The 27,639-nt window shown below is 38.6% G+C and overlaps 1 protein-coding gene across 2 annotated transcripts in view; it reads left to right on the top strand.

Moving 5' to 3' along the window:
- The window catches only part of SCFD2 (sec1 family domain containing 2), a 428,274-nt gene that overhangs the window by 61,169 nt on the left and 339,466 nt on the right, over nt 1-27,639 (top strand). For both annotated transcript variants that reach the window (XM_032334293.1, XM_032334294.1), the window contains exon 3: nt 17,470-17,597. In XM_032334293.1, the coding sequence (XP_032190184.1) occupies nt 17,470-17,597 (128 nt within the window). The remainder of the gene's footprint in view (nt 1-17,469; nt 17,598-27,639) is intronic.

Below are 27,639 nucleotides of genomic sequence, written 5' to 3'. Positions count from 1 at the left end.
GATTACCAGGTCTTGGGTAGGATTTGCCCATAAGCTGAGGACAGTGACATTCATACGTCATGCTCCATTCATACGTCTCATTTTCTTGAAAAGGTCTCAAGTTCTCTTCCCATTCAGTTTTCCCTTCCTTCTCCTGTGGTCCTCCACACTAGTCCTTATGTTCCACGTATGAGTGAAACCATATGATAATTGTCTTTCTCTGCTTGACTTATTTCACTTAGCATAATCCCCTCCAGTTCCATCCATGTCGATGCAAATGGTAGGTATTCATCTTTTCTGATGGCTGAGTAATATTCCATTGTATATATGAACCACATCTTCTTTATCCATTCGTCTGTTGAAGGGCATCTCTTGTTCCAGTCTTTAACTAGCCAACTCCTACTCCTCTTTTGGGGCTTTTTATCATATCCTCAGCCGCCCTCTGCCTACCATCTCCACACCCAGACCTGGTTAGGTGCTGTACTCTCTTAGAGCTCCCACTCTCTGCTTTGTCTCCTCTGTAGGAACATGCTCAGTTCCAGATTCCCTGCTAGATTGCTAGCTCCATGAGGGCAGGGCCCTGGAGGCCCACTAGCAGCTGTGGTTGGCCCACAGGAAGGGCTTCTATTCTGAAAGGAAGAATGGGGAAAGGGCTACTTTCCAGTGCCAAGGGTCTATTTCATATATCTTTCTGTGTTTAACTGTTTTCTCTTCTACTGAGATGAAGGTTAATAGACAGTTTTGTTAAATATGAGGTAATTGTTTAGAAAAGTAGTCAAGAGGAAAGATGACTGTTGAAAGCTCTGTGAATAACTTAATGAGCAAACCTACCTTCAGAGCTCATCAAGCTCACCACTGGTGGAAGCTGTTATTTCCTGCTGTGGAGAACTATGACTCAGACAGCTCTTTGTTTAAACTTACTTGATAATGTTTTGTGGTTGTTGTAGCTGTTATCATTTACTTTCTGTTGGAATACTGTGACTATTACTGCAAGTCCTGTGACTGAGCATACCTTCCGTGCACTCCATGAAGAAGCCATTTCTCTGCGTTTAGTCACAAGACAATGGTGCGCATTCACGTTTCATCCTCAGTCTCTTAATTGCATGCCTTCCACTTGACTGAGGTAGCACTGTGATTCAACATTCAGCCATCTCTTAAAAATTAATGCTGTCCTCTTAATATTTTATTTGGTGATGAATATTTCCTGTTGGGTTCTAGCAGACTGCATTTGACATTTTATACATGCCAAACCAAAGCAGCTTCTAAGATTTCATTTACAGTTGAGTAATTCTGGTGAATAAAGAGCCAGGAATTAACTGAAAGGAGCATATCTTCATGTACAGAAGTTTCCTGACATTCAGAAAAGCTAATTCTAGCAAGTTATTATTATGTATATCTTGTTGGCTTACAGTCTTCTGCAAACATGACAAATAGTTTAATTTTTAAGATAATGTAAGATGACAAGATAATCAGTTTATCAAAAAAGAGCCTACATTTTGTAACATTTTATGTAGTTACTGACAATATTGAAACTAATTAAATTTCATAGTAATAAGACAGGTCTTTTCATAGGACAAATATCTTGCCTTATATTGTATATTTCAAGGAATCTATTGAAAAAAAAATGTTTTCAAGTACCTAAAATGAAATAAAATTTTTCTGATTGGAAAACTTAGCTTTAAAAACAGGGAAAAGGTTAGAAATTGTTTAATAAATTCTACAAGCTATTGGGAATATTCTTTTATTAACTATTATTATCACTGGATTTGGGAGAAAGAAAAGGGTTTTAATAAAAGAAATAAGAGGATGGAATATTCACTCATCTTTTACTTGAGTGTCACAGAGTTAATCAAATTGATATTTGTGGGGGGACTTGGGTGGCTTAGTTGGTTAAGTGGCCGACTCTGGATTTTGCCTCAGGTCACGATCTCAGGGTCCTAGGATGGAGCCCCATGTGGGACTCCACACTCAGTGGGGAGTCCATTTGAGGGTTTTTCTCCCTCTCCCTCTGCCCCTTCCCCTCCCCTCTCTCTCTCTCTTTCTCTTTCTCTCTCTCTCTCACACACACATACTCTTTCTTTCTCTCTCAATCTCTCTCAAATAAATAAATAAATCTTTTTTTTAAAAAAATGATACTTTAAAAAAAAAATGAACTTGGAGCACCAGGGCATAATGGAAACCATAATAACTTGTTAGATAATAACTTGTTAGAAATCTAAGGGATCTCAGAAATTAGCATTCTAGTTCAAGCCTTTTATTTTACAGAATAGTGTACTGACATGGTTAGTAAGTGGATTTTGGAGTTCACACGGACCTGGGTTCAAATCTGCACTTATTTGTTATGTGATTTGGGCAAGTTATTTCATCTCTTTAAGAATCAGCTTTCTTATAAAATGAGGCAGTGATACTTATTCTGGAGGGTTACTATTCAATGAGATAATATAGTCATATTGCCTATGATATAGTGAGTTCTCAACAAATGAAAATAATAAGAAAGATTAATTTAATTACACAAGGTCTCAGAAGCAGCACATAGCCCTTTGAGTGGTGGCCCAAAACTCTAAACCTTGCCTCCTTTCTTATTTACAATGGATGTGTTAGGCAAGTGGCTTCATTTTGTGTTTTTACAGTGGTCAAATAGCTAGAAGCCATTTATCCGAATGTTTTTCCCAAGGATATAATGAACAGCAGATAAGAGCATAGGTTACAAGTACTATGTTAAGGAAATTTAGACTTTAGTTTTTTTGCCTTTTCAGTTATATAAATGATATTTATGCTGAAAGATTTAAAACTGAGCAAAGCCATGGTGGGAAACATTTAAAGAAAGCTAAATAAAATTGGAAAATGACTGCAGTTGTGTAGCAAAATGGCTGTCAATGGCTAGGGGTGGCCTACAAGGGGAATATTATAATATATATTTTTTTAATTTAAAATTTTTTAAATATTTCAATTTAATTAATTAAATTATTAGTTTCTGAGGTAGAGTTTATTGATTAATTGGTCTTTTAAAAATTATTTTTATTTTTATTTAAATTCAGTTAACATATAATGTATTAGAGGTCAGTGATTCATCAGTCTTATATAATCCCCAGTGCTCATTACATCACGTACCCTCCTTAATGCCCAACACCCAGTTACCACATCTCTCTACCCCTCTTCCCTCCAGCAACCCTCAGCTTGTTTCCTATGCTTAAGAGTCTCTTATGGTTTGTCTCCCTCTCTGATTTGTCTTGCTTTATTTTTTTCTCTCTTCCCCTATGATCCTCTGTTTTGTTTCTTAAATTGCACATATCAGCAAGCTCATGTGATAATTGTCTATCTCCGATTGACTTATTTTGCTTAGCATAACACCCTCTAGTTCCAACCACGTCTTTGCAAATGGCAAGATTTATTTTTTTAAAAAGATTTTATTTATTTATTTAAGACAGAGAAAGAGAGATCATGAGCAGGGGTAGGGGCAGAAGCAGGCTCTCTGCTCAGCAGGGAGCTGCACATGGGGCTTGATTGCAGGACCCTGGGATCATGCCCTGAGCTGAAGGTAGACACTTAAGCAACTGAGCCACCCTGGCTCCTCCAAGATTTCATTGATTTTTGATGGCTGAATAGTATTCCCTGGTGTGTGTGTGTGTGTGTGTGTATGCACATATCATATACATTCCACATTTTCTTTATCATTCATCTGTTGAAGGACACCTGGGCTCTTCTCATAGTTTGACTATACTGGACATTGCGGCTATGAACCTTGGGATGCAGGTGCCCCTTCAAATCACTACATGAGTATCCTTGGGGTAAATCCCCAGTAGTACAATAGCTGGGTCATAGGGTAGCTCTATTTTCAACCATATGAGGAACCTCCATACTGTTTTCCAGAGTGACTGCATCAGTTTGCATTCCCACCAACCGTGTAAGAAGTTTCCCCTTTCTCCATATCCTCAACAACATCTGTTTTTTCCTGAGTGGTTGATTTTAGCCATTCTGACCAGTGTGAGGTGGTATCTTATTGTGGTTTTGGTTTTTATTTCCCTAATGCCATATGAAGTTGAGCACTTTTTCATGTGTCTGTTGGCCATTTGTATATCTTCTTTGGAGAAATGTCTGTTCATGTCTTCTTCCTATTTTTTGACTGGATTATTTGTTCTTTGGGTGTTGAGTTTGGTAAGTTCTTTATAGATTTTTCGATACTAGCTCTTTATCTGATATGTCATTTGCAAATATCTTCTCTCATTCTTTTAGTTGTCTTTTGGTTTCGCTCACTGTTTCCTTTGCTGTGCAAAAGCTTTTTATCTTGATGAAGTCCTAATAGTTCATTTTTGCCTTTATTTCCCATGCCTTTGGCAAGAAGTTGCTGTGGCTGATATGGAAGAGGTTGCTGCCTGCCTTCTCCTCTAGGATTTTGAGGGATCACTGTCTCACATTTAGGTCTTTCATCCATTTTGAGTCTGTTTTTATGTATGGTGTGAGGATATGGCCTAGTTTCATTCTTCTGCATGTTGCTGTCCAATTTTCCAAACACCGTTTGTTGAAGAGACTGTCTTTTTTCCATTGGATAGTCATTCCTGCTTTATCAAAGATTAGCTGACTGTAGAGTTGAGGGTCTATTTCTGGGTTTTCTATTTTATTCCATTGATCTATGTGTCTGTTTCTGAGTCAGTACCATATTGTCTTGATGATTAGAGCTTTGTAATAGAGATTCAAGTCCGGAATTGTGACGCCTCCCACTTTGGTTTTCTTTTTCAACATTCCTTTGGCTATTCAGGGTCTTTGCTGGTTCCATACAAATTTTAGGATTATTTGTTCCAGCTCTCTGAAAAAAGTTGATAGTATTTTGATAGGGATTGCATTGAGTGTATAAATTGCTCTAGGTAGCATAGACATTGTAATAACATTTGTTCTTAAAATGCATCAGCATAGAAATTTTTCCATTTCTTTGTGTCTTCCTCAGTTTCTTTCATGAGTATTCTATAGTTTCCTGAGTATAGTGCGTTTGCCTCTTTGGTTATGTTTATGCCTAGGTATCTTGTGTTTTTTGGTGCTATTTTAAATGGGATAGACTCCCCAATTTCTCTTTCTTCTGTCTCATTGTTAGTGTATAGAAATTCAACTGATTTCTGTGCATTGATTTTATATCCTGCCACTTTGCTGAATTCCTCTATGAGATCTAGCAATTTTTTAGTGAAGTCTTTTGGGTTTTCCACATAAAGTATCATATCACCTGCAGAGTGAGAGTTTGACTTCTTCTTTGCCAATTTGGATGCCTTTTATTTCTTTTTGTTGTCTGATTGCTGCGACTAGGGCTTCTAGTACTGTGTTGAACAGCAGTGGTGATAGTGGATATGCCTGCCATGTTTCTGACTTAAGGGGAAAAACTTTTAGTTTTTCCCCACTGAGAATGATATTCAGTGTGGGCTTTTTGTATATGGCTTTTATGATATTGAGTGAGGTCTGTTGCCTCCATCCCTACACTATAAAGAGTTTTAGCAAGAAAGGATGCTACTTTGTCAAAGGCTTTTTCTGCATCTATTGAGAAGATCTTATGGTTCTTGTCCTTTCTTTTAATGATGTAGTTTATCACACTGATTGATTTGTAGATGTTGAACCACTCTTATAGCCCAGGAACAAATCCCATTTGTTTGTGGTGAATCCTTTTAATGTACTTTTGGGTCTTATTGACTAGTATCTTGGTGAGAATTTTTACATACATGTTCTTCAGGGATATTGGTCTGTAATTTTTTTTTTTAGTGTGATCTTTGGTTTTGGGATCAAGGTAATTCTGGCCTCAAAGAAAGGTTAGAAGGTTTTCCTTCCATAGGTATCTTTGAATGTTTGGTAGAATTCCCCTGGTAAGCCATCTGCCTTGAACTATCTTTGTTGGGAGATTTTTGATTAGTGTTTTAATTTCCTTGCTGGTTATGGGTCTGTTCAGGTTTTGTTTCTTCCTGTTTTAATTTTGGTAGCTTTTACATTTCTAGGAATGCATTCATTTCTTACTGACTGCCTAATTTCTTGGCATGTAGTTGCTCATAATAGGTTCTTAAAATTGTATTTCTTTCGTGTTGGTTGTGATCACTCCTCTTTCATTCATGATTTTATTTCTTTGGGTCCTTTCTCTTTTCTTTTTGGTAAATCTGGCCAGGGTTTTGTTGATCTTATTAATTCTTTTTTTTAATAAGTTAATTTATTTATTTTCAGAAAAACAGTATTCATTATTTTTTCACCACACCCAGTGCTCCATGCAATCAGTGCCCTCCATAATACCCACTACCCGGTACCCCAACCTCCCAGCCCCCTGCCACTTCAAACCCCTCAGATTGTTTTTCGGAGCTCATAGTCTCTCATGGTTCACCTCCCCTTCCAATTTCTCCCAACTCCATTCTCCTCTCTAACACCCCTTGTTCTCCATGCTATTTGTTATGCTCCACAAATAAGTGAGACCATATGATAATTGACTCTCTCTGCTTGACTTATTTCACTCAGCATAATCTCTTCCAGTCCCGTCCATGTTGCTACAAAAGTTGGGTATTCGTCCTTTCTGATGGAGGCATAATAATCCATAGTGTATATGGACCATATCTTCCTTATCCATTTGACCTCATCGTGAGACAGGAATCCATCAGAATCCTAGAGGAGGGCACCTGGGTGGCTCAGTGGGTTAAAGCCTCTGCCTTCAGCTCAGGTCATGATCCCAGGGTCCTGGGATCGAGCCCCGCATCGGGCTCTCTGCTCAGCAGAGAGCCTGCTTCCTCCTCTCTCTCTGCCTGCATCTCCACGTACTTGTGATCTCTGCCTGTCAAATAAATAAATAAAATCTTTAAAAAAAAAAAAAAAGAATCCTAGAGGAGAACATAGGCAGTAATCTCTTCGATATTAGCCACAGCAACTTCTTTCAAGATATGTCTCCAAAGGCAAAGGAAACAAAAGCGAAAATAAACTTTTGGGACTTCATCAAAATCAAAAGCTTCTGCACAGCAAAGGAAACAGTCAAATAAACAAAGAGGCAACCCACGGAATGGGAGAAGATATTTGCAAATGACAATACAGACAAAAGGCTGATATCCAGGATCTATAAAGAACTCCTCAAACTCAACACACACGAAACAGGCAAACATATCAAAAAATGGAAAGAAGATATGAACAGACACTTCTACAATCAAGACATACAAATGGCTATCAGACACATGAAAAAATGTTCATCCTCACTAGTCCTCAGGGAGATTCAAATTAAAACCACATTGAGATATCACCTTACACCAGTTAGAATGGCCAAAATTAACAAAACAGGAAACAACATGTGTTGGAGAGGATGTGGAGAAAGGGGAACCCTCTTCCACTGTTGGTGGGAATGCAAGTTGGTGCAGCCTCTTTGGAGAACAGTGTGGAGATTCCTCAAGAAATTAAAAATAGAGCTTCCCTATGACCATGCCATTGCACTCCTGGGTATTTGCCCCAAAGATACAGATGTTGTGAAAAGAAGGGCCATCTGTACCCCAATGTTTATAGCAGCAATGACCACGGTTGCCAAATATGGAAAGAACCAAGATGCCCTTCAACAGACGCATGGATAAGGAAGATCTTATTAATTCTTAAAAAGAACCAGCTCCTGGTGTCATTGATCTACTGTTCTTTTAGTTTTTATTTCACTGATTTCTGTGCTAATCTTTACTAATTCTCTTCTCTGCTGCATTTAGGCTTCATTTGCTGTTCGTTCTCCAGCTCTTTAACATGTAAGGTTAGGTTGTGTATTTGAAATCTTTCTTATTTCTTGAGAAAGGCTCACATTGCTATATACTTCCCTCTTAGGACTGCCTTTGCTGCCTCCCAAAGGGTTTAAACAGTTGTGTTTTCATTTTAACTTGTTTTCAAGAATTTTTAAAATTCTTCTTTTATTGCCTGGTTGACCTGTTCATTTCTTAGTAGGATGCTTTTTAACCTCTATGTATTTGAGTTCTTTCCAAATTTCCTCATGTGATTGAGTTCAAGTGTCAAAGCATTGTGGTCTGAAAGTATACAGGGAATGATCCTAATCTTTGGTACTGGTTGAGACCTGACTTCTGACCTAGTATGTGACCTATTCTGAGAATGTTCCATGTGCATTCGAGAAGAATGTGTATTCTATTGCTTTAGGATGGAAGGCTCTGAATATATCTTTGAAGTCCATCTGGCTCATTGTTTCCTTGTTAATCTTCTGCTTATATATCCAATGCTGTAGGTAGAATGTTATAGTCCCCTACTATTATTATTATATTATATATATATTATAATATTATTATATTATTATTATTATGTTATTATTAATGTGTTTCTTTAGTTTTGTTGTTAATTGGTTCATATAATTGACTGCTCCCATGTTAGGGGTATAAATACGTACAATTACTATTGTTAGATCTTTCTGTTGGACAGACCCTTTAAGTATGATATAGTGTCCTTCTTCACCTCTTTTGAAGTCTTTGGTTTAAAATCTAATTTGTCCTTTATAAGGATTGCCAACCCCACTTCCTTTTGATGTCCATTAGCATGGTAAATGGTTTTCCACCCCCTCATTTTCAATCTGGAGGTGTCTTTGGGTCTAAAATGACTCTCTTGCAGACAGCATATTGATGAGTCTTGTTTTTTTTTTAATCCAATCTGATACCCTGTGTCTTGTGATTGGGGCATTTAGCCCATTTATATTCAGAGTCACTGTCGAAAGATATGAACTTAGTGTCATTGTGTTACCTGTAAAGTCACTGTTTCTGTATATTGTCTCTGTTCCTTTCGGGTCTGTGTTACTTTTGGGCTCTGTCTTTGCTTGAATCATCCCCTTTAATATTTAATATTTCTTGCAGAGCTGCTTTAGTGATCACAAATTCTTTTAGTTTCTGTTTGTACTGGAAGCTCTTTATCTCTCCTTCTATTCTGAATGACAGCCTTGCTGGGTAAGGCATTCTTGACTGCATATTTTTCTCATTTAACACCCTGAATATATCAAGCCAGTCCTTTCTGGCCTGCCTGCCTGTGTATAGGTGTGCTGCTCATCTTATGTTTCTACGCTTGTAGGTTAAGGAACTCTCCTGAGCTACTTTCAGAATTTGTTCTTTGTCTCTGAAATTTGCAAGCTTCACTAAGTCGAGGTGTTTATCTATTTTTATTTATTTTGAGGGGGGTTCTCTGTGCCTCCTGGACTTGAATGCCTGTGTTCTTCCTCAGATTAAGGAAGCTGTCAGCTATAATTTGCTTTAATATATGCCCCCTCCACTCTTTTTCCTCTTCTTCTGGGACCCCAATTATTCTAATACTGTTTCACTTTATGGTATCACTTACCTCTCGAATTCTCCCCTTGTGATCCAGTAATTATCTCTCTTTTTCTCAGCTTCTTTATTCTCCATTTTGTCATCTATATAACTCATTCTCTCTTTTGCCTTATTTCTCCTAGCAGTTAGAGCCTCATTTTTTTTATTGCATGTCATTAATAGCCTTTTTGAATTTGACCTGATTAGATCTTAGTTCTTTTATTTCTCCAGAAAACAGTTTTCTAGTGCCTTCTAAGCATATTTCAAACCCAGCTAGTATGCTTATAGTCATTAATCTGAACTCTAGTTCCATCATCTTATATTCATACAGGTTAGGTGTCTGGTAATCAGTACTGCCTCTGATTTTCTTTTTAGAGGGGAGTTTTTTCCATCTTATCATTCTGTCCAGGGAAGAATGAGAGAAGAAAATAATAGAATAGCAACAGTGAACTCAGAGAATTATACACTAAACAAATCAGAAGAGGCCAGAAACTGAGAAGAAAAAAAAAAAAAGGAGAGAATATAATCTGACAGGTGAACAAAACAAAGCAATACACTAGATACACTAGATCCCGAGTGTATTTTTGGTCTGTTAGAAAACCGGAGCCCAGAACTCCGGTGTATATATATGTATGTATATATACACATACATACATGTGTATATATATATGTATATATATACACACACACACACAAATAAAATAAAATACAATGAAAGGATTGAATGTAACTGTAAAAAATGAAAATTAAAAAGGAGTTAAAAAGAAATAAAAAGAGAAAAAATATTATCAGACAGATGAACAGAGCAGAGCAATAATGCACTTGATTCTGGGTGTATTTTGTCCTGTTAGGAGAAACTATATCCCAAAATTATAAAGAAAGAAAAACTTATAGATATATAAAAATAAAATTAAATATAATGAAAGAATAGAATATAATTTCAAAAACAAAAAATAAAAAAGACTTAAGAAAAGAGTTAGTAAAAAGAAGTTAGTTGAAAAGGAAAAAGAAAAGAAATTACAATTGAAAGACTAAAGAATCATGAAGAAACCCCCCCGAATTCTATATTCTATTTTTCTCCTGGTGCTGGAGTTTTATAGTTCTCATTGAGCAGTAAACTTGGTCTTAGCCAGATGTTCCTGCTGATCTTCTTGGGGAAGGGGCCTGTTGCACTGAATTTCAGGTTTCTTTGCCCTGGGCAGAACTGCACCGCCCTCGCCAGGGGGTCAGGGCTAAATAAGTGGCTCCACATTGCTCTATGTGGCTTTTCTTCCCTGAAGGTTTTCTGTGCTCCTTTAGAGGATAAAAATTAAAATGGCCACATCCCCAATCTCCAGCCCCAGAGCTGAAAGAGGGTGGCCCCACTCCTCAAGGGCCCTCAGGGAAAAGCAGCAAATCACTCCTATCTCCTTGGTTTCCGTCTGCACTGTGTACACCCAGCCTGTGACCAAGCATTTTTATCTCAGGCCCCTGACACTGTTTGGAGTCTGCCAACTTTGCAGCCTCCTGCAGTGCACACCCATGTCCCTCCTCCCTGGGGAAGGAAGGAGGGTCTCACCTCGGTTCTGCTGCTTGCTGGGCCCCAGCTCAGAGAGCAGTAGCCTGACTGTTTATGGCAACACTGAGCTGAGCCCACTCCTGGGCTTGCTGATTGCAACCAGCTTCCCTGTTCTGGTGCCTGCAAACTCTGCCATACTCACTCAATCTTGTTCTTCCTGTAACCCCAGGGGTCCCGAGATCATACTGTCCCACCTAGAATTCTGCCCTGCTTTGCCACCTGAGTGTCTCTCAAGCATGGCCATGCCTCAGCAGGGCAGATTTCTAAAAGTTCTGATTTTGCTTTCTCTTGCTATATCCCTTTCTGGTAGCCGGCTTAAGGAGGCTCCCTCCTGCTCCAGTTTATCTCCTAAGATATGGCCTCAGCTTCACTTCTCTGCACCTCCTTCTTTGCACAAAAGAGTCGATTTTCTATTTGTAGAATTGTAGTGATTCCTTTCTTAGATCTCTGGTTGAGTGCACAGGTGTTCAGAGTGATTTGATAGCTCTCTAGCAGAATTCTAGGGACCAGATGAAACTAGGGTCTCTTACTCCTCCACCATCTTCCCCTTTCTCTTACAATATTGCTTAAAACAAAAAGTACCAAATCCTGAGAGCAAGCTTTTCCTGTTTCATGAGGTAATATGGATCTACTTCACTTTTCACTCTATTCCATTCTATCTTATGTGAGGCTTACATATAAACTTACAAGGAGAATTGAGGATATATTAAGGATTATTAAAGAAAACCAATATGAAGACTTTAAAATTACTGACATTCTATGTAATCAATTCTCTTTGACGATTTGCAAAACACAGGCATGACAAGGTTTAGTAGAAAGATAACAAGCTCAGAAGCTAGTTGTCTGGGTGGGGGTGAGTCCTGGTTTTGTCACTTACAGGTTAAGTGTATTTACCTAAGTCACTTGGATTCTCTGAGGTTCTTTAAATTGGGCAGCGATCATGGCTTAGCTCATGCGAAGGTCAAATGAGACATACATTGTTTTGTAGATTCCTAAGTGCTAATAGAAAGGTAGTGTATTTAAAAGTATTTTTAAATATTATATTTTATTTACGTTTCAGAAGTCTGTCTTAAGTTAACCATGAAAGAAAGCAACAAACTGTTTTGGGGTGAGTCTGGTGATTAAAAGATGTTGCCCAGCTTTTCCTGAATTTAAGACAGTAGACTAAGCTAGATGAGGTAGGTTAACAGTCAAGCGCAAAGGGTTTAGATTAAGTATGAGTAGGATCTAATAGCAGTTTGATTTGTTTGCAGCTGTAGTGTTTTTCTCAGGCATATTATAAAGTTTTCTTTAGGTGCCTTCAAAAACCAAAACCGGATTTTCATGTGTTTGTGTTGGGTGAGGTAGTGTCCTGCTGAAGATATAAAGATGATTCATTTACTACCACCTTTAATGTTCACTTCTACCCCAGAATCATACATGCACTTTGTAAATCAGTCTGGAAATATTTATGGAATCTGAACTCCTCCTATAAGTAGCAATTCTAGTTTTAAAATATCCTGTTGTGTGCAGTCTGCAGAATTTCAATATAATTCATGAGGCAAGAAGCTGGCACAGAAGTCATTGCATAAAACCTTCCTTAATTTAGCCATTCTGACAGGTGTAAGGTGGTATCTTATCATAGTTTTGATTTGTATTTGCCTGATGATGAGTGATGTTAAGCCTCTTTTCATGTGTCTTTTGGCCATCCATATGTCTTCCTTGGAAAAACATCTATTCATGTTTTCTGCCTGTTTTAAAACTTGATTATTTCTTTAAAAAATTTTTGCTTACTATAGCTGTAAGTCTTGAAGTAATCTATAGAAAAGGTTCCTATTTTATTTATGAAAATCAAAATTCTTTATCTCAGGATGTCATATACCCGAGGATTGCTTGAGTTGGAGTTTTTAGTGTGTGTATCGTGAATTGTGTGTTATGTATTGTTAACCTTTTCATATTAGAAAATGAAGCTACAGACGGTGTTTATCCATACATGTATGCAAATAGATGGAAAAGACAATTTTATTTTTAAAAAAGCTTTCTTCTATATCTCATGAGAAAATTCTGACCTTTGTTTTTTTTTTTTTTTTTCCTTATCATTACCACCTTTGCTGCTACTGGTACGTTTAATATGTGCCAGGCATTGTTCTAGGTGCTCTGGTTATATTAGTACCTTCTTATAATAATCTGCTGACTGGGTACTATTACCATCCCCAAGTTAACATAGGAGGACACATGTACAGATACATTGAGTAACTCTCCTGGGCTAATGCACAGAACCAGACCCTTTATTGTTTGGTTCTAGAACGCATGCTTCTGCAGAACTGCCTACCACTAGTCTATTACACTGGCTCTGTGGTGATAGTACTCTGTGTATTGTTTATTCATCATCAGGAAAACAGAATATTTGCACAGTTGGAAAGGATAAAGTATTGCATTAAATGGACTAGTATGATTATCATGTGGGTTTAATTAACTTCTCTTGACTTACAACATTTGACACCAGGAATTGATTTCATGTGAAACTTCAGTGGTATGAAATGCCTATTGGATCAATTTTTATGAGTATATTAGAGAAAGGCAGTGATTAACTCCACATTCAACTCAGATGCTGATGTAAGAATTCAGTGTGTATTAGAATGGCCAAAATTAGCAAGACAGGAAACAACATGTGTTGGAGGGGATGTGGAGAAAGGGGAACCCTCTTACACTGTTGGTGGGAATGCAACTTGGTGCAGCCACTTTGGAGAACAGTGTGGAGATTCCTCAAGAAATTAAAAATAGAGCTTCCCTATGACCATGCCATTGCACTCCTGGGTATTTACCCCAAAGATACAGATGTCGTGAAAAGAAGGGCCATCTGTACCCCAATGTTTATAGCAGCAATGGCCACAGTCGCCAAACTGTGGAAAGAACCAAGATGCCCTTCAACGGACGAATAGATAAGAAAGATGTGGTCCATATACACTATGGAGTATTATGCCTCCATCAGAAAGGATGAATACCCAACTCTTGTAGCAACATGGATGGGACTGGAAGAGATTATGCTGAGTGAAATAAGTCAAGCAGAGAGAGTCAGTTATCATATGGTTTCACTTATTTGTGGAGCATAACAAATAGCATGGAGGACATAGGGAGATGGAGAGGAGAAGGGAGTTGAGGGAAATTGGAAGGGGAGGTGAACCATGAGAGACTATGGACTTTGAAAAACAATCTGAGGGTTTTGAAGGGGCGGGGGTGGGAGATTGGGGGAACCAGGTGGTGGGTATTGGAGAGGGCACGGATTGCATGGAGCACTGGGTGTGGTGCAAAAACAATGAATACTGTTATGCTGAAAATTAAAAAAAAAAATTCAGTGTGTAAACCATCACACACCAATGAAAGAGTGACTTGGAGCAGAAGTGGGTGCAGGACACAGCAGAGCTGCCAGTGAGTACAATTTAATCCTCTTCAGTGCCAGTCACTCAGAGAGCTAGAATTAGTTCCTGCATTTAAACCTGGTAAGCCTAAAACGACCAAGTATGATGTGGGTAACAGTTTGGTGTGGTTAGGAAACTGTTTTATTCAGAAAGAAACATTAGAAACTATCACACTATCTAGATAATCAAATTTGTTTATATCAGCAAAACAGTTTTCAGGGAAGCATGACCTCACTGTGTATCAGTGTTAGAGATCATGGGAAACTTATGTATTTCTTGTAAAAATGTTTCAACAGAAAAGAGCCAGAGAGTACAAGCCCCACGTGACTTTAATAGGTATGAACAAATCAGGATTGTATGAAAAAAATGCTCAGTGTCATTAAGTGAAGTTCCTGAATATATTACAAACCCTTGAACACATTGAATTTTAAGACAATATCGTAGTGATAGGCCCAACCATCACAACAAACACATCAGCTTACGTTTATTATGAATCAGGAGGTGCATTACCAGATTTAACCCTTACATCAGTCATCTGAGGTCGTCCCTGTCGTGCCCTCTGTCTCACAGATGAAAAGATGGAGGAAAACAGAGTTAGTTACATGCACAAGGTGAAACACCAAGCACGCTTTATTCATTCACTTATTCAGTATTTACTGAGTATACCTACCATGGGGCCTGGCACTGTTCTAGGGAGTGGGGACTTAGCAACAAGTAAAACTAAACCCCTACATTCCTTGAAGGACCTTACCTTCTGAGAAGGAGATAGATAACAAACAGATAAACATGGAAAGATATGCTCGGCCAGATGGTAACAAAGATTATGTAGAACAGTGAGCCCCAGGAAGGGGGAGGAGTGCCAGGGTAAGGTGCCAGGTTGGGCTGTCGTCACTTCCTTATACAAGATAGTAAGGGGGACCTCTCTGATAAGGCGACATTTCAGCAGACACTTTGTAAATGAAGAGCATTCCTGGCAAAGGAGGAGAAGGGGTCCCTGTGTTTGGGGTGCCTGTGGAAGATCAGAGAGGCTGTGTAGATGTTAGGGGTAAAGGGGGGAATGGTCAAAGTTTGAATGCAGATTTTTTTCTCCTCCCAAATCCCACATTTTAACCACTATGCTAATCCCATGGGGCAACCACAGTATTACATAACCCACTGTGATTTTGGAGACACTCTGTATTAGCAAAATGCATACTCTCATAGAAAAGAGGAGGGCAGTGAGGTTCTACTCTAGAAGTTGTGTGTCGAGTTGAAGATACATGAGAAATCTGTGTGATTTGGGGAGAGGTGCTTTGGGAGAACACACACAAGGAACAATTGTGCACTGTAGCTGGGGAACCTGGAAGTATACCTCCCCCACTCAGAATACTTTAGTGTTTCTCTATTGCCTTCAGAGTTTTGGGGACGTTATATAGTCTTCCCAAAGCCCCATAGGATATAGAGCTCATTTTGAATGATGATAAAGACTGTTTTCATTACTGCTAAGCTGTGCAGCTCTTTTCAGAATGTGAAATCTGTTGCACACTCCTTGGCTTCCTGTCACCTGCGGAATGATAAGCCTTGGCAGGGAATGCAGGACTGCATGTAGAGTAGCTCCTTCCTCCCCCTTTTCCCTGACTTCTCCTGCCCTCTCCCCTGCATCCGGGCATGGAGTAAACAGTACTCTTCAGTGCCATGTATGTGGGACTTTGTATTGGAACAAAATGTCTGAAATGTCCTTCTCCCTCTTGTTTTCTTGTTTTGTGATGAAGCTTTTATATCCTCCTTGAAGACTGGACCATTTTCCTTCCCAGACCGAGTAACAACTTTTTGCCATGGCTGCTTTTCAGAGCTTACATATCTCTGTACTTGCTCATCATTTCCAGTGGAAATCATTCTTTGAGTCCCGGTCCTCCTCACCAGGATTAGAGCCCTTGCTCTGTGCTACCAGGAAAATCTTTGCAAGCATGGACCTGCTTCTTATCACATTTTGGGGGGGGTTTAATTTTTCAGCCTCATTTTGAGCTTGTGCCTCATTTTGATCTATGTTGCAACCACTGAGATGAGCACTTGGCTCATAATAGTTTACCGGCTCATTTAAATTAAACTTAGAATATTGGATGCTGAGTTATAATGATGACAGTTTTGATCAGAGCAAAACAAGTAGAGTATGTTGAGCAGTGATGATAGTTCTGTCAGAAAAAATAAATGGTCATAAAAACAGTACTAATTAATGAAAGATTATTGTGTGCCAGATATTAAACTCAGTGCTAGAACCCATCATTCCATTATTCTAAATGAAATTCACACTTGAAAGCTACACCTCATTAGGTATAAATTTAAAGTTAAATTAATGTCATATTATATATAACTTTTTAAAACTAACCCCTCAAAAATGCATTCATTTTCAAACTGTTCCTCACTGGATAGTAGGAGATGTTAGTGGGGCTTTAAGTGGAGGGAAAATGTCCTCAGAAAAGGACAGACGCCATCTTTGTTTTTCTATACTCAGTTTTTAAAGCGTTGCTACAAACGTGTGTACTTGGCTACATGAGAGATCTTCCGGAAAGAACACTGTAGTCTTTTATAATTTGGGCATGGCATGGTGGGTGAGACAGAGGGCTGTTGGAAAAGGGAGCCCAGATGAGACCGTGCATAATGCATTGCTTCGTGCTGGATCAACGGTTAATTGTAAAGTCTTCCGAAGTGCCAGCCTTATAACCTAAGGCCCAAAGTGGGCTACTTAAGGCCACAGTCACTTAGCCCAATTCCTGACTTTCATTCAGTACAAAACCCATTCATTAGGAAGTCTATTGAGTAGTTTTGGAACAGGAATTCTCATTGCTGATTGCTTTGTGTTTCCCTGATAAGTATGCTCTGTCAAACGGATATGCTTACAATCACTGACAAATCATTTTTAGACAGGTTTTTAATTTTGTCTTACAAACCATTTATATGTTCCTTGAGCAATGTTGAATTATACTCTGAAATATTTTTGAATGCAAGTCTCCAAACACTTTATCATACACTTTTCTCACACTTGTCATAGCACAGTGTAGCTCCCCCCCCACACCCCCAAAAGGGGCCGTTGATTTTATTATCTCCTTAATTTCTTCAATATTTTGTGCTGAGTAAAGTGGATTAGATATTCTTCATTTAATCCGAATCCTATCAGTAGGAAAGGCTATATTAGTGCTCAGAAAGGATATTTAAGAAATTATTTTGCTTTTGACTCTTCTCATTATCCAGTAGACATTTATTCTAAAGCTCTTTTGTGGTTTTATTGCAGTGACACAGCTGCCAGAGCTCTGTGGGAAGCCTTACTGAGCACCAGGCACAAAGAGGCAGTGATGGAAGTCCGGAGACATCTAGTGGAAGCAGCAAGCAGAGAAAACCTGCCAATCAAGATGAGTATGGGTAAGCACATCCACCGCTAGGACAGACAGTGACCATGGGCTCTGAGGACATTGATTTGAGCTTCTCTGAACTATGGGCCAGGCTACGCAGCATGTAACTCAGTGAAAGTATCGAAGCCATTTGTACACTGTTGAAAGAGTGGGCAAGGAGTAGGGACACGCTGCCCTCAGGGGTCGGCTATGACCCCATTTTTTTAGACCCACCTAACTCACTCACTGCCTCTCTCCCTCCCACCCTCTTCCCCTCCCTCCCTTCCTCTCTTCCTTCCTTCCTTCCTTCCTCTTTCTTTTCACAGGTCTAGATACACATTTATGACAAGTGTGTTTCCTGTATGGAGTTCCTTATCCATGAGCATGGTAAAACAAGAACAGATTCGTATTGTGAATCAAGAAAAGTAGGACTGCACAAATGTTTTGTGATAAGGTTAATTTATATTGCAGTTCAATGATGCAGCCTAATGATGCTCTCTCATGGAGCATGAATCAATTTTTATTGCTCAGTATAGGACTCTTGAAAGATCAACACACTTTACTTTCTAGAGGATTTTTTAAAAAATACCAAAGCCAGGGGCATCTGGGTCATTCAGTGGGTTAAAGCCTCTGCCTTCGGCTCAGTTCATGATCCCTGGTACTGGATTGAGCCCCACATCGGGCTCTCTGCTCAGCGGGGAGCCTGCTTCCTCCTCTCTCTCTACCTGCCTCTCTGCCTACTTGTGATCTCTGTCTGTCAAATAAATAAATAAAATAAAAATAAAATAAAAAATATCAAAGCCAGAAATAAATTGTTCAAAAACAGACAGGTAACCCCATGAATTCAAATTTAAATGTTTGAGTTTTCTGTTGACCAAAGGGTGGGGAAAAAACCTCAGATGAAATGATTTGCATTCTCCCCAAACTCCAGACATGGGGAGAGAAAAAAAAAAAAAAGGGAAAGATACAGACAATTGTTAGCAAACTTTGGTTCCAAGAAGGACTGAAAACATTGGCCCAAATCACACTTTCCCCATGTGCCAACTATAATTTGGTAAAAGCTTAGCAGTGCGGCTCCTTGTTTCTGCTTCATATCACTAGTCAGAATTTCTGGCATGTCTCATTTTTATATACCAACAAATATATCACTGTGAACAGTAAGGAAAAGATCTGGAGCTTAAGCATAATGAAACCGTGGTATTTGAAAATTCCTTATCACATAGTTTATCATAAAAAAATCATGCTCTTGTCTCTTAGATGGCTGGAATGCTTTTTTCTAGCACCATTTAAAACTATGAAATATGCTTTAAACTATGTACTATTCTGCCACCCCCCACTATAAATTCTACTGAAGTATAAATTTTTCTGTGATAGAGGCTTTTTATACTTTTGAGACATTAAATAGAAATTTTAATTCGAGATTGAGGATTCTCTTGTATTTAAATTGATTGAGAGGGATCCCATGATTCCAACCTCAGATTTTAAATATAAAATTTATCAGTACAAGGTAAACTCATGTTAAGACATCATGAACACCAGTAGAAAGACACATCAGTCTGTGAAAGGAGAAAAGTTTAATTGCTAAAACAAAGAAAAAAATTCATTTTATCATTTCACGTATAAACACATGCCATCTTTCCAAGAGCTTGTTATTAAATTGTCAGTTAGCTAAATAAATGTGTTCCAGAAAAGTGATTTTTAAAACCCTGTAAACTGAATTGATTTTTTTCCTACTGGCTTTCAAGATGAAAAATGTATCCCAAAAGTACAAAAGAAATAGACTCTGAGAACCCATTCATTTGGCTCCAAGATGTCCAGTTACAGAAGAAATGGGTAGAAGATGCCTGTCTCAGTTTCTGCATTTTACACAGAATCTGTCTCTCTGGAGTCCTTCTGTGGCTGGAGAATCTTTACAGTTTGTCCTCTTGCTGTCTGCAGAATCGACATACTTCCCAGAGTTTAATGGGTGGCAGGGAGATCACATTGGAGCTGAAGGAAAACAGACTCTATGACATCATTCTTTCTTTTGCAGCCAGATTTCTTGGCAAAGCGTCCTACGCTTGATTCCTCTGTTTCTTCATTATTTTCTTGCGTATTAGTCTAGTGCAGCCTGACTTCTGACACTTTGTAACAGAAAAGTCTCCGAGATCATTAAATATAAGTTCGTTTTCCTCAGTCCTCATCCTTCTTGACTTCTTTGCAACATTCACTTCTAGACTCGCCGCGGCCTTGTGCTTGTGCATGTGATGGGTAAAAAGCCAGCTACATCTGGTTCTGTCACCGAAGAGCCGAACCTCAATTTCCCTGTCCATAAAAGTAGGGCAAATACCTATTTCCTGGAATATTGAAGGAGAAAGAAAGCTTTGAGCAGAGTGAGGGTTCTGACTGAAGCGGACTGGGGTTGGTGTGGGAGTCTGGGAGAGGGAGTCTACATGGGAAACCAGATTAAAAGGAGGTGGTTTGATGAGAGGGGAATCAAAGCAAACAAACGGATTTTGATGATTTTCCCCTGTCCTTCTGGGAAGGGAAATATGCTTACTCACTCTTTCCAATTCACGTGTCCTTCTCTGGTCTTTATGCTGAGTATCTCCCTGTTGATAATACATTCTCTCTTTATGCAGAATTCTACGTAGTTTTCCCATTTTCAGCTTAGTTACCATTGCATTCTGTTACCTTGTTCCTGACTCTGTTCACCCCCGAAATCATCTTGCTCGTATTTGGAATTTACAAGCTTCTGTGGTCACTTTTGGAGAAAAATCTCTTGAGCTAATTTCCAAACAATAATCTGGTCCACTACATTGAGACATTAATTTACTCTCCAACTGCTGGGGGCCATAGTGTCTGCTGCATACACTCACTATTACATGGGATGGGCCCTTTCAACCATTTGTGAAGAGACAAGCCTCTCCCACCTTTACCATCACCACTGCCTCTAGTTTGGAGCCAAAAAGCCCCAGTTTGTGAATGTCTCTCCAGAAATGTGACATCCAGAGTGGAAGAATGATGTCTTGGTCTTCACCTCTTTTCGGATACTATACTTCTCCTAATGAAGCTCCAAATGAGATTAGTTCATCTGTCTGATAATATTCTTTCTCTTTTTATTTCTTTTTAAGTCCTTTTTTTTTAAAATTTTTTATTTTTTATAAACATATGTTTTTATCCCCAGGGGTACAGGTCTGTGAATCACCAGGTTTACACACTTCACAGCACTCACCAAAGCACATACCCTCCCCAATATCCATAATCCCACTCCCCTTCTCCCAACCCCCCTCCCCCCAGCAACCCTCAGTTTGTTTTGTGAGATTAAGAGTCACTTATGGTTTGTCTCCCTCCCGATCCCATCTTGTTTCATTTATTCTTCTTCTACCCACTTAAGCCCCCATGTTGCATCACCACTTCCTCATATCAGGGAGATCATATGATAGTTGTCTTTCTCTGCTTGACTTATTTCGCTAAGCATGATATGCTCTAGTTCCATCCATGTTGTCGCAAATGGCAAGATTTCATTTCTTTTGATGGCTGCATAGTATTCCATTGTGTATATATACCACAAGCTGGTGCAGCCACTCTGGAAAACAGCATGGAGGCTCCTCAAAATGTTGAAAATATTTATTTATTTTGACAGACAGCGATCACAAGTAGGCAGAGAGGCAGACAGAGAGAGAGGAAGGGAAGCAGGCTCCCCGCTGAGCAGATAGTCCGATGCAGGACTTGATCCCAGGACTCTGGGATCATGACCTGAGCCGAAAGCAGAGGCTTTAACCCACGGAGCCCCCCAGGCGCCCCTCTTTTTAACTTTTTGAGGAACCTCCATGCTGTTTTCCAGAGTGGCTGCACCACCTTGCATTCCCACCAGCACTGTAAGAGGGTTCCCCTTTCTCTGTATCCCTGCCAATATCTGTTGTTTCCTGACTTATTAATTTTAGCCATTCTGACCGGTATGAGGTGGTATCTCATTGTGTTTTGTTTGTTTATTTGTTTTAGTTTCAGAGGTAGAATTTAGTGATTCATCAGTTGCGTATGACACCCAGTGCTCTTTACATCACGTGCTCTCCTTTATACCCATCCCCCGGTTAATTCATCCCCAACCCCCTCCAGCAACCCTCAGTTTGTTTCCTAGAGTTAAGAGTCTCTTACGGTTTGTCTCCCTCTCTGTTTTTATCTTTTTTTTTTTAATATTTTATTTTTTTATTTGACAGAGACAGATCACAAGTAGGCAGAGAGGCAGGCAGAGAGAGAGAGGAGGAAGCAGGCTCCCTGCCGAGCAGAGAGCCCGATGCGGGACTCGATCCCAGGACCCTGAGATCATGACCTGAGCCGAAGGCAGAGGCTTTAACCCACTGAGCCACCCAGGTGCCCCTGTTTTTATCTTTTTTTATTTTTTGTTTCCTTCTCCTATGTTCATCTGTTTGTTTCTTAAATTCCACATATGTGTGAAATCGTATGATAATTTTCTCTGATTGACTTCTTTCACATAGTATAATACCCTTTAGTTCCATCCATGTCATTGTGAATGGTAAGATTTCATTTTTTTAGATGGTTAAGTTGTATATATATACACCACATCTCCTTTATCCATTTATCTGTCAATGGGCTATCTGGGCTCTTTCTGTAGTTTGGCTAATGTGGACATTGCTGCTATAAACATTGGGGTCCAGGTGCCCCTTTGGATCACAATGTTTGTATCCTTTGGGTAAATACCAGCAATTGCACTGCTAGGTATTTATCATTGTGGTTTTGATTTGCATTTCCCTGATGCTGAGTGATGTGGAGCACTTTTTCATGTGTCTGTTGGCCATTTGGATGTCTTCTTTGGAGAAATGTCTGTTCGTGTATTCTGCCCATTTCTTGATTGGATTATTTGTTCTTTGGGTGTTGAGTTTGACAAGTTCTTTAGAGACTGGATACAGCCCTTTATCTGATATGTCATTTGCAAATATCCTCTTCCATTCCAAAGGTTGCCTTTTGGTTTTGTTGGCTGTTTTCTTTGCTGTGTAAAAGATTTTATCTTGATGAAGTCCCAATAGTTCATTTTTCCTTTTGTTTCTCTTGCCTTTGGAGACATATCTGGCAGCAATTTGCTGCAGCTGATGTCAAAGAGGTTGCTGCTTGCCTTCTTCTCTAGGATTTTGAGGGATCACTGTCTTACATTTAGGTCTTTCATCCATTTTGAGTCTGTTTTTGTGTATGGTGTAAGGAAATGGTCCAGTTTCATTTTTCTGCATGTGGCTGTCCAATTTTCCCAACACATTTTTTGAAGAGATTGTCTTTTTTCCATTGGATAGTCATTCCTGCTTTGTCAAAAATTAGTTGACTATAGAGTTGAAGGTCCAATTCTGGGTCTCTATTATATTCCATTGATCTATGTGTCTGTTTCTGTGCCAGTACCATACTGTCTTGATGATTACAGCTTTGTAATAGAGCTTGAAGTTTGGAATTGTGGTGCCACCAGCTTTTTTTTTTTTTTTTCTTTTTCAACATTCCTTTGCCTATTCATGGTCTTTTCTGGTTCTATACAAATTTTAGGATTGTTTATTCCAGGTCTGTGAAATATGTTGATGGTATTTTGATAGGGATTGCATTAAATGTGTATATTGCTTTGGGTAGCATAGACATTTTATCAATATTTGTTCTCCCAATCCATGAGCATAGAACATTTTTCCATTTTTTAATACCTTCCTTAACTTCTTTCATGAGTGATCTGTAGTTTTCAGAGTAGAGATCTTTTACCTTTTCGGTTAGGTTTATTTGTATTTCCTTTGGTTTTGGTGCAATAGTAAATGGGATCGACTTCTTGATTACTCTTTCTTTTGTCTCATTGTTAGTGTATAGAAGAAGCACAGCTGACTTTCATTCATTAATTTTATATCCTGCCACTTTGCTGAATTCCTGTATGAGTTCTTTCAGTTTTTGGGTAGAGTCTTTTGGGTTTTCCACATAGAATGTCATGTCCTCTACAAAGAGTGGTGGAAGTTTGACTTTGTCTTTGCTGATGTGGATGCCTTTTTTTTTTTTTTACCCCCTGGCTGATTGATGAGGCTAGGACTTCACTACTATGTTGAACAAGAGTGGTGAGAGTGGACATCTCTGTTGTATTCCTGACCTGAGGGGAAAAGCTCTCAATTTTCCGCCATTGAGAATGGTATTTGCTGTGGGTTTTTCATATATGGCTTTTATGATATTGAGGTATGTTCCTTCTATTCCTACACTGCAGATAGTTTTTTATCAAGAAAGGATGCTGTATTTTTTTCAGATGCTTTTTCAGCATCTGTTGAGAGGATCATATGGTTCTTGTCCTTTCTTTTAATAATGTGATATATCACATTGACTGATTTGTGAAAATTGAACCACCCATGCAGCCCAGGAATAAATCCCACTTGGTTGTGGTGAATAATCCTTTAAGTGTACTGTTGGATCCTATTAGCTAGTATCTTGGTGAGACTTTTTGCATCCGTGTTCATCAGTGATATTTGTGTGTAATTCTCCTTTTAGGTGGGGTCTTTGGTTTTGGGATCAAGATAATGCTAGCCTCATAGAGAATTAGGGAGTTTTCTTTCCATTTCTATTTTTTGAAACAGTTTCAGGGGAATAGGTATTAATTCTTCTTTAATGTTTGGTAGTATTCTACTGGGAGGCTATCCCTGATTATCTTCTTTTTTTCTGATAGTTGTTTTATGCTTTCTGTTCCTTACTTCTACTTTCCAAGATGACTGTAGATATTTTTGTATCCCTTGTTGTACCTTATGCATATGTACTCCGTTAATGATTGCTGCTGATCTTAAAGCCTACTTCTATCCCTCCCTCCCCTGCAAAAAACTGAAATACACATTCAGTTTCCTGGCTTTATCTTACCTAACACTTTCTCCAGCGTATCTCTTATCCCCTCCCATGCTCTCTAATGGACAGCATCTTATGTTCTTGTTGGTACTGTTTTTTGTTCATATTGCTATTGCAGTAGTTACTAGCAGACCCTGAGTAGTTGGGGCTGAGAACTCTTGCCTATGCTTCTTGGTATTATCCACATCTAACAGAAGATCTTGAACTTACTCTATATCCAGTAAATGTTCGTGAAGTTAGTAAGTACATTTTGAATTAATACTCTCAGTTGGTATTTGTTATATACTTGTTTAATGGATTGCTTTTTCTATCATTCTCTTGTGGAATCCAAGGGTGACATTGATTATGAACAATGGTTCTCAAACTTTTTGGTCTTAGAACCCCTTTACATTCTTAAAAATTATTGAGGACCCCATAAGGTTTTGTTTATATGGATTATATCTATTGATTCATTGGTAGGTAAATAATATTACATTAGAAATTCAAGCAGGGATAATTTTTAAAGATATTTATTTATTAATATAAAAATGTGGTAAACCTATTGCATGTGAACATGAGTAATGTTTTTATGAAAAATAACTGATTCCTAAAACAAAATAATGTAGACTAGCACTGTTTTACATTTTTGTGCACCTCTAATGTCTGGTTTAATAGAAGCCAGCTGTTTTCTTTTATTTGCTTCTTCATAATCTGTTATGGTGCAGTATTTTGGATGAAGTTTATAAAAATAAATGGCCTCGGAAAGATATATAGTTGGAAAAGGGAGGACTATTTTAATACCTTTTCAGAAAATTGAAGATATTCTTCTTTGATACTGCACCAGCTTTGCAAGAGGCAATTACTTATATTTAATTACATTGTGGAATATAAAATCATAACATTGGATTTTCCATACCATGTTACATAAAAAGCCATTGGTCTCTTATGCTTTAAATGGTCTTTTAAAAGATAAACTCTAAATAGATGAAAGACCTAAATGTGAAACAGGAATCTACCAAAATCCTAGAGGAGAACATAGGCAGTAAACTCTTTGACATTGGCCACAGCAACTTCTTTCAAGACACATCTCCAAAGGCAAGGGCAACAAAAGTGAAAATGAACTTTTGGAACTTCATCAAGATAAAAAGCTTCTGCATATAAAGAATAGCATGGAGGACATTAGGGGAAGGCAAAAATGAAGGGGGAGTAATTGGAGTGGGAGACAAACCATGAGAGACTATGGACTCCGGGAAACAAACTAAGGGTTTTATAAGGGAGAGGGGTGAGGGGATGGGTGAGCCTGGTGATGGGTATTAAGGAGGGTATGGATTGCATGGAGCACTGGGTGTTATATGCAAACAATGAATCATGGAACACTACATCAAAAACTACTGATATACTGTATGGTGATTAACATAACCCAATTAAAAAATGAAAAACAGCTTCTGCTCAGCAAAGAAAACAGTCAACAAAACAAAGAGGCAAACCACGGAATGGGAGAAGATATTTGCAAATGACACTACAGACAAAGGGCTGGTATGTAAAATCTATAAAGAACTTCTCAAACTCAATACCCAAAAAACAAATAATCAAGTCAAAAATGGGCAGAAGACATGGACACTTCTCCAAAGAAGACATACAAATGGCTAACAGATGCATGAAAAAATGTTTAATAACATTAGCCATCAAGGAAATTCATATCAAAACCACATTGAGATACAACCTTATACCAGTTAGAGTGGCAAAAACTGACAGGGCAAGAAACAAATGTTGGAGAGGATGTGGAGAAAAGGGAACCCTCTTACACTGTTGGTGGGAATGCAAGTTGGTACAGCCACTTTGGAAAACAGTATGGAGGTTCCTCAAAAAGTTAAAAATAGAGCTACCCTATGACCCAGCAATTGCACTATTAGGTATTTACCTGAAAGATATAGATGTAGTGAAAATGAAGGGGCACATGCACCCCAATGTTCAAGGCAGCAATGTTCACAATAGCCAAACTGTGGAAGGAGTCAAGATACCCTTCAAAAGATGAATGGATAAAGAAGATGTGGTCCATATATACAATGGAATATTACTCAGCCATCATGGATACCCATCCTTTGCATCGACATGGATGGAACTGGAGGAGACTATGCTAAATGAAATAAGTCAGGCAGAGAAAGCAGTTATCAAATGGTTTCCCTTATATGTGGAATGTAAGGTATTGCATGGAGGGCATTAGGAGAAGGAAGGAGAAAATGAAGGAGGAGGAAATCAGAGCGGGAGATGAACCATGAGGGACAATGGGCTCCAGGAAACAAACAGAGGATTTCAGAGGGGAGGGGGGTGGAAGGATGGGTTAGCCCCATGACTGGCATTAAGGAAGGCATGGACTGCATGGAACATTGGGTGTTATATGCAAACAGTGAATCATGGAACACTACATCAAAAACTGGTGATGTACTGTATGTTGACTAACATAACTAACTAAAATAAATAAATGGATCTTTTATACACACATTATTTATACCATATGCATTAGTCACTTGGAAAATATTGGTTCTCTAAATTATGCTGATCTTCTGGATGTTGACACATGTTATATTAAAAAACCATATATGTTGCTATCCCAATTAAATAATTAGAAAATATTTAGTTATTTGGGATGTAAGGATATAGGGGCAGATATAAGCTTTCCAAAATTAAAATTTTCACATGAAAACTTACTTCTGTTCTTGACAAATCATTGTCCTTGAAGTAACAAGCCCACTTCATTCTTTTTTCTTTTTTTGGAAAATGTATAAAGAATCAGAGTTTTTCATTTGTCTTTCCCAGTAAAAATTGTGTGCCATGAAAACAGGGGTTAGTTCAGTTCATAGCTCAATAATTGCCTCAGTGCTTTTCCTCAAGCCAATCATTATACTTCAGTTTGTATCAGAAGCGCTTTTTGTATTTTTCCCATTTCTTTACGCAGGATATTGATGTTTTCTTAAGGGTTGAGATTTGATAAAATTAACAACATTTGGGGTGCCTGGGTGGCTCAGTGGATTAAAGCCTCTGCCTTCAGCTCAGATCATGATCCCAGGGTCTTGGGATCGAGCCCCGCATCGTGCTCTCTGCTCAGCAGGGAGACTGCTTCCCTCTCTCTCTCTGTCTGCCTCTCCGCCTACTTGTGATCTCTGTCTGTCAAATAAATAAACAAAACCTTAAAAAAAAAATGAACAACATTTATAGTTTCATCAAGATCATTCTGAAGTGAAACTGACTACTTGTAT

Source organism: Mustela erminea, chromosome 2, assembly GCF_009829155.1.
Source record: "Mustela erminea isolate mMusErm1 chromosome 2, mMusErm1.Pri, whole genome shotgun sequence".
NCBI lineage: Eukaryota > Metazoa > Chordata > Mammalia > Carnivora > Mustelidae > Mustela > Mustela erminea.
The sequence above is the reverse complement of the archived record's forward strand: the minus strand, read 5'-3'. Positions and strand labels throughout refer to the sequence as shown.